Below are 15,147 nucleotides of genomic sequence, written 5' to 3' on the forward strand. Positions count from 1 at the left end.
TTTTGAGTGGTTTTTTACACATTGAACAGGTCCACATAGTATATCAAAACGCTTTTCTCTTTATTCATATGAATAGCACATGTACAGTCACATAATGCAAAACGTCTGTTTTGATGTGTGATTTTCCATTGGACGAGCAATTTTATTAGAGTGTTCACAAGACGTCTCCTCTCTAACATGTTTATGATTATACATAGTTGTTATCAGATTGCCATGTTGATTGGTTGCCAGAGGCCGTCGCGATTTTAATTTAAGCAGGATATCTAGGATTATGGTATTATTTTATGGTTATATGTGTGACCTGGAGAACCACAAGCAGTTTTTAAGTCTTCTGGGGTATATTTGTGAGCCAATAGCCAAAAATACATTGGTAAGGGTTCCAGAAGTCTAGATTGTTCCTTTTTAGGCCCAACAAAAATATATTAGGCATTATTAAGTGTAAAGATCATGTTTCTCAGAAGATGATTTAGTACAGTTCCGACCATAAATACTATTTAAAACTTAATTTTTGCTTAGTAACTATGCCATTGCTAAGAATTCTTCATTTGTCTTGGTGTTCGTTTTTTTTTCTGCAACTTTAACGGGTATTTTCTCCAGTAATTTAGATTTTTTTGCACACTCAGATTCCAGAGTTTCACAATAGTTTGTATCTCAGACAAATATTGTATGATCCCAACAAACCATACATCCATGGAAAGTTTAGAGATGATGCATAAATTCAATTTCGAAAAAAAAAAAAAAAAAAAAAAAAATTGGACACTTCTGACTGTGGTTGTGTCTCCAGGGTCACATATACTTGCTTCTGCTGATTATATGAAATGCAGAAAAGAGAAAAGTGAAGCATATGTTCCGAGGAAAAAAGGGAGCTCAGTGCATACTTTTGGCAGGACAGTGGTGCTGTGGGGGCTGGTGTGTGGACGCACAAGGAACAACCGTCTGGACCGGGAGTCACACTGGTTTTTGTTGGGGGCTGCAGAGGTCTGAGCGAGAGACGCTGGCTGTTTCAGGAGAGACCGACGCAACGCAGGGTGACTTTTCTACAAACACCCACACACACACAGAGGCGTCAGTCTCAAGTAAACACTTGCATGAAACATTCCTAAACAATATATATTAGAAATATGTCTATATTAAAGAAACATTTGATGCACAAAATGTATCCCCACTTTTTAAAAATCGACTATATTTCACAAGGTGGTCATGAAAACCCGTTGTGTTTGTGTGTAAACGAGTGAATGTGTATTTAAGGTAAGGACACGACAGGCGAAAGAACTATTGTTTTTCATTTTTTTCAATTTCACTCCTACGTGAGGGATGATTTTGGGTATTTTTCCTTCTGTAGCAGGTGTCTTCATTTAGAACTAGAAAAGAAAGCAAGTTGTGTTCATATTTATTACACTTGTAATAACCATGTGTGGTCTGCAGATTTCAATTTTAGTTATATTTGTTTTAATGCCATTTTCATCAAAAGCGCTTACATAACCAAAACAAATTTGAAGGGTTTTACAGCGGGGTTTTGTTTAAATACAATTCACCTGATATACATTTTAACATTTTATTTCTTACAACATGGTGATATTTATTTTGAGTGATCGGCCTAGTTGCCCCGATTTTCTGAACTATGGAGTATAAAAAGAGAAATCAAATGTTCTGTTCTGGGGGCATTTATGCAAAATAAGACAAAAATGCACTCCGTTTGGCATTATTCAAACCTAAAAATGTAAAAACATTATGCTTTAAAAATGTAAGTCTGGCTTTTATTATGTCAATAGACTATGTCTATGACAGAACTGTTTTTTTTTGAAAGCTCTTTGCACATTCTTTAAGTATGAAATATACCTGAGCTAACCGATATAACCTTACAAATCTTCTACTAGTAGAGACCAAAATACCAGGAAAAACCAACTTTAACGTTAGAGTAGAATAACTGCACTGAGGAATCATTCACAATAAACAGAAGGATCTAACGTGTAATTTCAATTCCATTTGCAGTGGGTGAAGTCGTCAGTTTTTTCCTCGTAGAGGCTGAAACAGAGTTCCCGACAGAGATCATGACCTCCAGTAAGCAAAGACATCTCGCTGAGATCCCAGGCCCCTTGTGGACACAGCGGGCTGACGATGTCTAGTTCTGGAGGGATTTTGACGTAAGCGAGCTAACACTGCATAGACAGCGCACACCCCACGGGGCCCATTCCGCGATGCCCGTTTCGGACCGGCAGGATGTGAAACACGGCCTTGGTGGCTACTGACCTCGTAGGCCGCAACATGTTAAAAATCAACATTCAGGATAGGGACGAGTTACTTGGCTCGCGGAGGAAGAATGTCAGCTCGGTACCGTTGGAAGGCACTGGTTTTTTCATCGATCGTGGGAACTCCTTCCTCCGATCGAGTCTTTGCATCCTGAGAGTGAGCGAACAGCAGATGTTTCACGATGGACTTATGAATGTGTCCAGTAAAAAACAAAAAACAAGCCAAACGACACGGAAGAAGAGAGGATTGGTGTGCCAGGATGGAAAACGAATTGACCATTTGAGCTTACATGAGTCAAATTTCAGTTGTCAAAGGCACAGCCTCTGCATGTAGGGACTATAATAGGACTCATTTGCTGGAGCGGAAGTCAGAAATAAAAGTCAATTAAAAACTTGCCATCACATACAGAAAATCACAGGCACACAAAAAAAGGGATGGAGTTATGTTCATTATATCTATAGCTCTCAATAATATAATAGAATATATATATATTATATAGCTTATATATAGATAATAGCTATTAGTGCTGTCAAACCAAATGCATCGTGATGTAATCCGCAAAAAAAAAATGTTTTTTTGTTTGCATAATAGACGTAGGTGTAACTGTGTATATTTTATTATGTATATATTTAATACCACATATGCATATGCAGATAATTTCAGCAGAAAAAATGGTATTTGATAGATTTAAAAGTATATTATGAATTTATGTAGATAAATTATATAATATAAATATAGACGATGTAACTATTGCAATATTTTCAAAATATATACGTCGTGGTTTGTGTATTTATATATACATCATAAATGTACACATATATTATGCAAACAAAAACGTTTATTTTCGGATGCGAGTAATCGACAGAACTAATATACAAAGACAACACCACACACACACAGAGACAACACACAACACACACACACACACACACACACCACACACAGATAGACAGATAGACGGAACAGATAGATAGATAGATAGATAGATAGAATAGATAGATAGATAGATAGATAGCTAGATAGATAGATAGATAGATAGATTAAATAGATACGTTTGTGAGTGCTGGGTAATCATATTCAAGAAATTCAGATGATGTCGCACAGGATTATTTCTTAAGATAGAAAGGATGGTTCTTCGTGAGTGGGATTCTTAATTAAAAAAAAAAAAGTTATTACAAAAAATTTTAAATATTTAAATTACTTGGTTATAGAAGTTTTGAAAACCCTGATCAAATATAACCAAAGCAACAGAGAAATGTCGCTTTGTGTTGTTTTCAAGTGGCATTTTAAACGATCTGCTGCCTTCTAATTTATCACACAGTCATAACACTGAAACCTTTAATTGCAAATTTGTCCATGGCAATCTTATAAAACAGCTGTTTGTTTATATATAATCCAAATCTAGCTCACGCCAAGACGTAAACATGTTCCAGATTAGACCGGCATCCTGCCAAAGGTGGATTTTAGGGATTGAATCTTGCACAACAGCAGATAAGTGAATGACACAAACGGTGTGAATTGCTTTGCTGATGGTACTTTTGGTTCTCAGGGGAGCGGAGGCAGACCTGGGCGGAGGAGAGGAGGATGAACGCCTGTGACGTTCGGGTATTCCGCTGCGTTTAAATGTCACCCGGACAGCTGCTGCAACAATCGGTTGAGGTAAACCAAAGAATTTCTGCACAACTGTCAGAAAACGTCTCAGGGAAGCTCATCTGCATGCTCGTCGTCCTCATCAGGGTCTCGACCTGACTGCATTTCGTCATCGTAAAACGGGCTTGAATGGAGACAAGATGCTCACATTCGATGGCGTCTGGAACTTTGGAGAGGTGTTCTCTTCACGGATGAATCCCGGTCTTCAATGTACAGCGTGTATGGTGTCGTGTTGGTGAGCGGTTTGCCTGATGTCTGATGTTTGCTGGTGGCACATGATGGCGGTGGGGTTTATGGTATGGGCAGGCGTATGTTGTCAAGTCAAGTCAAGTCAAGTCGGCTTTATTGTCAATTCTTCCACATGTACAGTACATACATACAGAGAATCTAAATTTGCGTACTCTCAGACCCCCCGGTGCATACAGATAACACTAACAGTAGAGCCTAAAAATCTAGATCAAATATAAAATATAAGATAAAACTATACAATACAGGGAATGTTAAAAAAGACAAATAACAAAAAAAAATAAAAATAAAAATATGGTTAAATAAAAGCAGCGCAAGGCACATGGCAGATAGAGTGCAAACCAGTGAACAAACAGTGCAGATAAAAAGATTTTTAGTGCATAAAAAATAGCTTATTCAGTCTGATTAAAGTGACAAAGGGCTCAAGAGCAGTTATTTTATTTAAGAACTGACTGATGAGGTGGTAGAATGACGTCAGTTCCATGGTGAATGAGGTAGTGAGCAGACCAATGGCTGCACCAAAGTGACTGGTGCATGTCATCGTATGTTAGAGGGAGGGGGGGTGGAAGGACCTGGAGATGTGGGATCTGGGGGGGGGGGTTCATAGTTCAGTGGTGCCTGAGGCAGAAGAGGGAAGGAGGGGCAAGTTCGGGAGCGAGTTCAGCTTCCTGACAGCCTGATGGATGAAGCTGTCTTTCAGTCTGCTGGTCCTGGCCTGGACACTCCGCAATTCTCCTCCCTGATGGCAGCAGACTGAAGAAGCTGTGTGACGGGTGTGTGGGGATCACCTGCAATGCAGAGGGCTTTGCGAGTGAGACGGGTTCCGTAAATGTCCTTGAGGGAGGGGAGAGAGACACCAATGATCTTCTCAGCTGCTCTCCCTATGCGTTAAAGAGTCTTCGGCAGGACGCGTTGCAGGCGCCATACCACACAGTGATGCAGCTAGTCAGAATGCTCTCGATGGTGTCTCTGTAGAAGGTGTACATGATGGGGGGCCGGGGCTCTGGCTCTCCTCAGTTTGCGGAGGAAGTAGAGACGCTGCTGTGATTTCTTGGCCAGTGCTGCAGTGTTGTCGGTCCAGGAGAGGTCCTCTGTGATGTGCACACCCAGGAACTTGGTGCTGCTCACTCTCTCCACAGTCGCACCGTTGATGGTCAGAGGAACATGCTGAGTGTGCGCTCTCCTGAAGTCAACAACAATCTCCTTCGTCTTCTCCACGTTCAGAGAGAGATTGTTGTCACTGCACCACCCGGCCAGGCGGCTCACCTCGCTCCTGTAGTTTGTCTCATCTCTGTTGCTAATGAGACCTACCACAGTCGTGTCATCCGCAAATTTAATGAAGAGGTTGGAGTTGTGTGAAGGTGTGCAGTTGTGGGTCAGCAGAGTGAAGAGGAGGGGGCTCGGCACACATCCTTGGGGGGCCCCAGTGTTCAGTGTGACAGTGCTGGATGTGTTGCTGCCAACACGTACTGCCTGAGGTCTTCCAGTCAGAAAGTCCAACAGCCAGTTGCACAGTGAAAGTGTTGAGCCCCAGCTCGACCAGTTTGTGAATGAGCTGTTGAGGGATGATTTGTGTTGAATGCTGAACTGAAGTCTATGAACAGCATTCTGACGTATGAGTCTTTTTCCTCTAGATGTGTGAGTGGCTGAGTGGAGGGTAGTTGAGATGGCATCATCGGTCGACCCGGTTGGACCGATATGCAAACTGGAATGGGTCCAGGGAGGGGGGGGGAGGGCAGACTTGATGTGGTGCATGACTAGCCGTTCGAAGCACTTCATGAGGATGGGAGTAAGTGCAACAACAGGGTACGGTAGTCATTGAAGCAGGATGGAGATGGCTTCTTCGGGACTGGAATGATGGTGGTAGCTTTGATGCATGTGGGAACAACAGCCTGACTAAGTGAGATGTTGAAAATGTCTGTGAAGACATCAGTGAGTTCTGCTGCACAGTTTTCTCAGTACACGCCCAGGAATGTTGTCAGGACCCGGAGCTTTGCGTGCATTGATCCTGCTGAAGGATCTCCTCACGCTGTCCGGGGTCAGCATCATCACCTGGTCACTGGGAGGAGGTGGAGTCTTCTGTGCAGTGGTGCTATTTTGTGCCTCAAAGCGAGCGAAGAAGGCGTTCAGCTCGTTCAGCAGGGAGATGGTGCTGTCACAGGTCCGCTGTGGGGGCTTGTAGTCCGTAATGGTCTGTATCCCCTGCCACAGGCTCAGAGTGTCTCTGCGGTCACTGAATTGATGGGGTATCCTCCTGGAGTACTGTCTCTTAGCCTCTCTGATGCCGCGGGATAGGTTGGCCCTGGCTGTTCTCAGGCCCCACCTCATCTCCAGCTCTGAATGCAGCGTTCCGCGTCTCCAGGAGTCTGTAGACCTCCCCTGTCATCCACGGCTTCTGGTTGGCCCAGACAGTGATGGTTTTTGTGACTGTTACATCCTCAATACAATTGGTGATGTAGGCAGTGACAGTCTCCGAGTACTCCTGGAGGTCAGTGGTGTTATTGTAAGTGGCAGCCTGCTTAAACATATTCCAGTCAGTTGTATCAAAGCAGTTTTGAAGAGCGTCAGACGACCCTTCCGGCCACACTTGAATCTGTTTCTGAACTGGTTTGCCGACTTTAACGAGCAGTCTGTATGCAGGCATTAGCATGACAGTGATGTGGTCTGAGGCACCGAGGTGGGGGAGGGGGAGGGCTTTGTAAGCTCCTCTCTGGTGTGGTGTAAACAAAGTCTAAAATGTTATTACCTCTTGTTGGAAAGTTAATGTGTTGGTGTATTTTTGGAAACCACACTCTTTAAGTCAGCATGGTTGAAATCCCCAGCTATGATGAGAAAAAGCATTGGGGGTGTGCTGTCTGCTGCTCACTGATGTGCTGGTACAGTTCATTTAGTGCATCGTTCCTGTTGCTGTTGTTGTTGTTCGGGGGGAATGTAAACCGAAACGAGCAGTATGGCAGTATATTCCCTCGGCAGATATAGAACCGGCCCGGCACTTAATAATCATAAACTCCACCAGGGGTGAGCAGTGTTTGCAGATCACAACAGCATCGCGGCACCACGCGTCATTGATGTAAACACAAAGCCCGCCACCGCGGGTTTTTCCTCCCGCGACGCGAGCTCTGTCCGCTCGATAGCACGTCAGCTGGTCGAGCTGAATGGCGCAGTCCGGAACGCTGTCGCTGAGCCATGTTTCTGTGAATACAAAAACACAACAGTCTCTTACAGTCCTTTGAGTTGAACGTAGTAATCGGATGTAGTCCAGTTTATTGTCCAAAGAGCGTATGTTAGCCAGTACGATGGTGGGGATAGATGGCTTGTACGGGTTAGCCGTTAGCCTAGCCCGGATACCTCCTCGCTTACCCCTCTTCTGCTTCCTCTCACGCCGCTTGTGCGCGCCTCCGCTGTGTGGCGAGATGCAGCAGTGGGGGGTCAGTGATGGTGAAAGGCCTCCGGAGCAGTCCGAGATCTCGCAGCTGTTCCGCGTGTGCGCGGAGTTTAACTCTAAAAAAATGCAGCTCTGACGACATCCAGCAGAAACTCACGACTGTATGCGCACTTAAAGACAGACAGACGCGATGACGACGTACAAAAACACACTGCGACTCACAAGACAAAAACACACGAAAACACCGTTCTGTCGGGACAGAGAGAAGCCGCTGCTTGTGGACGCGCCGCTGCGTGTGGACGCGCCGCCATCTTGATTCATTCGTTATGGACAACGAACACCGGTGCATTTTATTGATTGCATTTTGAATGCACAGAGATACCGTGACGAGATCCATTCATCCACGACCATCACCTCATGTCACAGAGCATGATAATGCACGGTCAGTAGTTCATTTATGTAAGTGAGGATAGCAAAATAAAGTAAACTGTGACATATTACACCCAACAGTTCATACAGTGGACTACCAGTAAAACTGATCAAATTATTCTGACACTTTGACCTGACCATGTTTTGCTGAAGTGTTATCTAACAGTATCAAGATGAATTCGTTCTGACACAATCTTGTCATATTTTATTACCATTTTCTAAACTATAGCGAATATAAACTGTGAGAATATGAGAAATGCTGAAGGTGTCTGAATACAGTTTGGTTTGACTGTATGTATCCGTTTATTGCACCTATCAAAATAAACAAAAGCAATCAAATGTCTTTCTATTTTACTGACATAAAATAATGTGCATGTGTAATTTAACATGTAACTTTTTCTGTCAAGGATTAGGCATTCGTGCATGTGAAAATGGGCTGAGAAGTGAACAAACAGTCGTAATCAGGCTCAGATTCAGACAGGGATCATGTGTTTGTGGTGTTTTTTTTGCTAATTAAGAGAAAATGCAAGACTTATTGACCACACAAATAGTTATAAAAGCAAAAATGCTATGAAATGCATCATATTTCGTGAGAAAGTGCGATGTGCTCAAGCAACTATTTTTGGAATCAGCATCCAGAATTATTAATAAACAAGTACTGGATTTCATTCAGTAAATATGATGCAGGCCGGTGTAAAATGAGGCCCTTCACGAAGACATTTAAAGAAAGAAATGAACATTCTACACGCTGTTGATTTATGAAATCAGATATTTCTGGAGCAGGGGCGCCACACGTACCAGTAAATCCTGCACCAGCGCTTTCACGTTTCGAGACGTCTCTGGGGAAGGGGAATTATGGGATGCCAACTTGATCAACGTCGCCAAGAAGTTCTTGCACTTCTTCACGTTCTCCTGCATCTCCTGATGAGAGAGAGAGAGATGGTTCATTAGTTTCACGTGGACGCGTGTTGAATTAGACGTGCCTCATGATAACACATCACAGGCCGAGCTGAAGCGCGTGTGTCTTGATTTGGACGGCCGCTCGTGTGAGTAAACAGTTTATCCGGTTCTGACTCACACAGACGCACACGCTCCGTTGTGCTTTTGTTGTCATAATCAGCGATCGAGCCTCACGGGTAAATCAAGTATTTTAATGAAATCCTCTAAATTCCATTTAATGCTACAAAGCTGTCAATCATCTGAGGTTAAAGAAAGTGTCAATCAAAGGTCTTTTTTAGAGCTGATGGCGTGTTACGCTCACACTGACTGATGTCTGCTGAACTCAAATACTATTCATCAATCTCATGCAAACTTTTCCAGGCCACATTTCACCACAAGATCAAAAGGAAATTAAGCCTGTTTTTAGATTTGATGAATTCTGACATTATTTTCATGACAAGTAAACACATTTAGCCACCAATATTCATTACCATAAAGAATCTGGATGTTTTTCTTTTGATTTATTTTTTGTAATTCCCATTATTCTTAATTGATTTAAGGGATGATAATTTAATATAAATTACCTGTAACACAACAATTCTTTTTTTTTTAAATCCGTATAAATTAAAGACAGAACAACTAACAGTATCATTACGTAAATAAAGTATAATTAAAATAATCATTATTATTTAATCATTTTTATCACATTATGAATAAGTAATTAAATACTAATGCAGTAAAATAAAGAGAATTTGGGAGGGAAATATAATGAATTGTCATGAAAATTGGGTAACAAAAATGTTCTTAGAAAAAAAAAAAAAAAATATATATATATATATATATATTTTTTTTTTTTTTTTTTTTTTTTTTTTTTTTTTGAGGGGTTAAATATGACCTGTATGTGTTCTTGACAGGTTTGTGAGATTCAACCTGGATATACAAAAGTTTTGGGTCAGTTTGATCTTTTTGAAAAAAAAATTAATACTTTTATTCAGCAATGATGCATTAAAAAGATTAAAAGTGACAGCAAAGACATTTATAATGTCATAAAAGATTTCTATTTCAATCCTGAAAGAAAAATGTGCCATGGTTTCTATAGAAATATGAAGCAGCACAGCTGTTTTTAACATTGATAATAATCAGAAATGTTTCTTGAGCAGAAAATCAGCATATTAGAATGATTTCTGAAGATCATGTGACACTGAAGACTGGAGTAATGATGCTGAAAATACAGCTGCGCATCACAGAAATAAATTACAGTTTAACAGATATTCACGTAGAAAACAGTTATTTAAAATTGTAATAATATTTCAGATTTTTACTGTGTGTTTGATCACAGAATTAAAAAACCCCAAACTTCTGAATGCTAGTGTATGTGAACATGCATGCTTGTGTTTGTGTGCAGATGTGATGCCCAGATGTCTATAGGCTGGTGCAGCCACATGTGTATTAGTTTGTCTATGCGTGAACATGCTGGCAGCTGTGTGTGTATGTGTGTGTGTGTGTGTGTGTGTGTGTGTGCTTTGGATGGAGCCTAACCAAGTCCTGACAGTAAACCAGGGGAGCTTGAGGGGTCCAACAGTCACTCACTTGAGCTGAGAAAAAGAATAGATAAAGAGAGAGAGAAACTTGCAGGCTTTGATACGGGAGGGCACACAGACCTGGGAGACAAGCGGAGCTCCAGGGGCCGGGGCGGCTGGGGGAGCACTCTGCTGCGGGGCCAGTGGCATCTGAGTGAGGGGCCCCTGGGGGCCCAAGGCTGGCTGGACCTGCTGGGGAGCTGTCACTGCCACGGCGGCTGCCACGGGGGCCTTCTAGAGGAGGAAGGAGCAGAGACACGAGATAAACACAAGCTGACGTCTGCCTGCCAGCAAGGCCACAGAGAACAGGAGAGACGGCCACAGCGCACCCTGTCACATCGTGTGTCCCGAGAGAGCAGGGGACGACAGGAGCCAAGAGAGAGAGAGAGAGAGAGAGAGAGACAGAGACAGAGACAAAGAGAGAGAGAGGAGAGAGAGAGACAGAGACAGAGACAGGACAGACAGAGAGAGAGAGGGAGAGAGAGACAGAGAGAGAGAGAGAGAGAGGAGAGAGAGAGAGAGAGAGAGAGAGAGAGAGAGAGAGAGAGAGAGAGAGAGAGACAGAGAGAGAGAGAGAGAGAGAGAGAGAGATGGAGGAGAGGAACTCAGAGCACGTGATCGCTGCACCTGACGACTCTCAGTTCGCTCTCGAGCTCTTACAGCCATGTTGAGTTTTTCTTGTCTGATCTTTGTCTATAAATCTAATAAAACACAACTTCATAGATAAACACAGAAGTACAGGAGTAGATTAAAAGCACATACGATTGATTTGGATCAGATTAAAAGCAGATATTTCTGCTCATCAGTTCATACACTTCATGCTGTAATAACAGCGTTGCACATTTTCAAAAATTTTTTTACAGAAAGTAGCAGTGGCAATATATTTAAATAATTAAATAAAATAATTATAAATAAAGTAATTAAAATTACATGATCCCAAATGTTTCAAAAGCTGAATGTTCTTCAGAGTTTGCTCTTTTTATTACTAATTAATTTACTTTTTGTTCCTTTGTGATAGTTTGTTTTGTCAGGTTTTTTTTTAATATATATAATTTTATATATTTTATATATAATATTTATAGTTTTTTATATATTTTTTTAAATATATAATATTGCAGAGCCTGACATAACTAGAAACAATTATATTCATTCTAAACATTTACATTACTTCTTACCATTTTATTAATTTCTATGACTTTTTCAGTCAATCGCACCAGTAGAATTTTATAATCATTGATATACTATTATAATTTTTGTTAGTATTTGATTTTCTTTTTTTCAGTTTGTTAAAATTTTAGTAATTTTGATTTTGTAATTTTTATTGGTTTTTTTTGTTTTGTTTTTTAAAATATGTCTGAATAGCATTTATTCATTATATACTATATATAATATATACATATTTATCAGTTTTATTTTATTTAGTTTCAGTAAATTTAGTACTTATATTTATTCAGTTAACATTTTGAATGAAAATGTTTTAGTTTTAGTTAATAATAATAACCCTGAATCACACTTTAAAAATTATCTTAAATATTTAGATTTAAATAAAATGATGATTGTTGAGGGAACCATCTTTATTTTCAGTTGTTTTAGCTTTTTTTAAACCATGTTTTGTCATATTTTAAATCATTTTTAGTCTTAAAGTTTGCTGAGGATAATTGCTCCCCTAGTTGAGAACCACCTACAAAAAATGACAATTTTATTCATTTAAAGCATGGCCTCTTATATCTTATTGTTTGAACTGTTTAATTAAATCAGATTTTTAAATCTGCTGTAATGCACAGCTTTAAATTCACTCTGAAACTCTGTGGTCAGATACAGCTGGCATCTTAATGCAGACATGAACATAAAACAAGTGATGCTGATGAGCGGGAAACAGAGAGAAAGAGAGACAGAGATGGGACAGGGCAGATGCTCACAGCGGGGCCGGCTGCGGTGCTGGTCTGGGCCGCGGCGCTCGGTGAACTCGACTGGACCGGTTTCGTTTGCGCCGCAGGAGCGGGACGAATCGCCTGAGTGCTAACAGGAGACTGCAGGGAGGAGAGGAGCCAGAGAAAGAGAGAAGACAGAAAGGAGGGAGGAAAGAGCAGCATCGGGTTTATAAGATGCCAGTCAGAACTGCTTTGAAAGAGTTTCGCTCATGTCTTCAGTGTGGTGTGTGTTCACTAAGGCTGCTGTGCAATTAAAGGAGCATTTTGAGTTTAATATTATAAAGAGGATAGTTCCGGTCCTTGATTCTGATTGGTTGAGCCACATTCGAAGCTGTTATAAATTACTCTACAAAGTAACACACACCTTTGTTTACGTTTGTGTGTTGCTCGGCAACCACTTTGTTGCAACCGCAACTGTTTCTGAGGAACTACATTGTTTGGTGGAAGAATATTGTTTTTATTAATATCATTAGACTTTATTTGCTCTGTTTTATTTTGTGAAACCTTACTACGTATATGGAATAACCGGTTTATAAAAGCAATAAGCCTTGTGAAGCCGTGGTTTACAGTGAATTTATAACAGCTATAACTCCGCTTCATGTCGTACCTAACAACGCCCCTCAGCTGTTATATATTCACTGTAAACCACGGCTTCACAAGGCTTATTGCTTTACTCTATGTTAGGATTAATCAAGTGCATTTATGCCATAATGTTGATTATCACAAAAAATAAAATCCCTTTCATTTTATAGGAATTCAAATTCTATTGGCCACAACACACAGGAAGCTGAACTGGAAATGTATTTTACAAAGGCAAACAAGTGATGCACAGCATTCTGGGAAATAAAGTGTTCTCCCACTCTGGTCCAAAATCTTTCGATCTGCCTGTTAAGGCCTACAAAACCTTCAAACTTCAAGACTAAATGTTATTAAACTTTCTTGACAAACTTTCCTTTTCTTGTTAAAAACTGCACTTATTAGTGTTGCATGGTTTTCTTTGGATTTCAGTTCATTTTAATTCTGTTTCCTGTTTTTGGGAAAAGACATGTTGTATACTTATTTTACAATTAATATATACAATTAATATATATTCAAGGATTCAAAATAAAAATATGTACAATAATTCAAAAAAATTACTTTTAAAAATAAAGTTAAACCTCGCTTTTTATTTTTACTTACATATTAAATATATTAAATTATTTCTTACTTCTAAAATATTCAAAATATGCTAAATAACTCTTATATATATATATATAAAAAAAAAAAAAAATATATATATATATATATATATATATATATATATATATATATATATATATATATATTATAATTCTTATTTCTTTTGATTTGAAGGGAAATTATGACCTTTGGGAGTGTTGCAGATATAAAATTTGAAATTTGGCAAAATAATATAAGATGGTTTCTTATTTCATAAACTTATTTCTTACATACATAAATAATTCTTCCTTTTATTTTGCCTATATATAAATTATATAAAGTTCTTTATAAAATCATTTTTTTAAACTATGCTGAAAAAATCTTAAAAGTATAAAATATGAAAAATTCTTATTTCCTTATATAAAATTCTAAATTATTCAAAAAATTATCTATAATTTCTAAAATATTCCAAATTGTTTTTAAATATATAAAACTATTCTTATTTCTGATATAAAATGATTTCTTATTTCTAAAATATTTAAAATAAATCTTAAATGTATAAATAATTCTTATTTCTTACATAAACATTTTCTTATTTCTAAAAAAATTCAAATATGCATAATAATTCTTAAATATATACAATATAGTTTTATTTTGCCTATATACAAATTATATAAAGCTCTTCATAAAACATTTCTTATATCTAAAATTTTTAAATATGCTGAAAAAATCTATGTATAAAATATTAAAAGTTCTTATTTCCTTATATAAATTTCTAAATTATTAAAAACATGCACAATAATTCTTAAATATATAATTTAATTTCTTAAGTAAATAATTCCACACTTCTAAAATATTCAAAATATGCAAAATAACTGTTATATGCAATTATATGGAATATATATTAATTCTTATTTCTTGTGATTTGAAGGTGAATTATGATGACCGAGTGTTCCTGACATCCTGAGATCATTGTGTCTAGAGGGAGAAACACGGGTGAAAATCCCTCCGCTGAGGGCCAACGCTGTGATGTGAGGAGCCCTGGACGCCCGAGACGAGGCACTGAGCCACAGTTTAACAGCTCCACTGCCAACGCGCACTCTCTCCTCACAGATGCTCGTCTCTGGGCCCCTACTGAGAGAGCAGCACCCGAGGGCCCCTGAGATGCGGAAGAGCTCGGGGCCGCACACATGCACACACACACTGACGGCGACGCCATCAGAACGAGTCTCTCGCTCCGCGCTGAAAGTTACAGCGATCAGGCAGTTGGAGGATAAATGATTAATCGTGTTCGGAGGGAAAGAGGAACGTCTTCCGCCGCAGAGAACCAGAGAATGACTGACAGCAGGATGAAGGGAGACGCCTGGGAATATAAACCTTCACCTCACAGACGCAACACTGACTGTCCTTAACAGAGTTTATCAGGGAAACACATTACTGCAGTAAACTTTATACACTTAAACTTTAAAGTTCACACCACAATGTGTAGTTACTGTATTGTGAATTACTGCAAAATTACTAGAATTAGTCATGCACCATAACCATTACAACTGACTAAAAGGATTTTACTGTATATTTA

At 39.4% G+C, this 15,147-nt stretch overlaps 1 protein-coding gene across 1 annotated transcript in view; it reads right to left on the bottom strand.

Moving 5' to 3' along the window:
• Positions 1-15,147, bottom strand: part of LOC109072510 (transcription initiation factor TFIID subunit 4-like) — a 94,007-nt gene that overhangs the window by 72,888 nt on the left and 5,972 nt on the right. Inside the window, 5 exon segments of the mRNA XM_042775845.1 lie at positions 1,991-2,128; positions 2,303-2,400; positions 8,721-8,881; positions 10,561-10,713; positions 12,399-12,509. Coding sequence (XP_042631779.1) covers positions 1,991-2,128; positions 2,303-2,400; positions 8,721-8,881; positions 10,561-10,713; positions 12,399-12,509 — 661 coding nt within the window.

The sequence above is a fragment of the Cyprinus carpio genome, chromosome A18 (genome assembly GCF_018340385.1).
Source record: "Cyprinus carpio isolate SPL01 chromosome A18, ASM1834038v1, whole genome shotgun sequence".
NCBI lineage: Eukaryota > Metazoa > Chordata > Actinopteri > Cypriniformes > Cyprinidae > Cyprinus > Cyprinus carpio.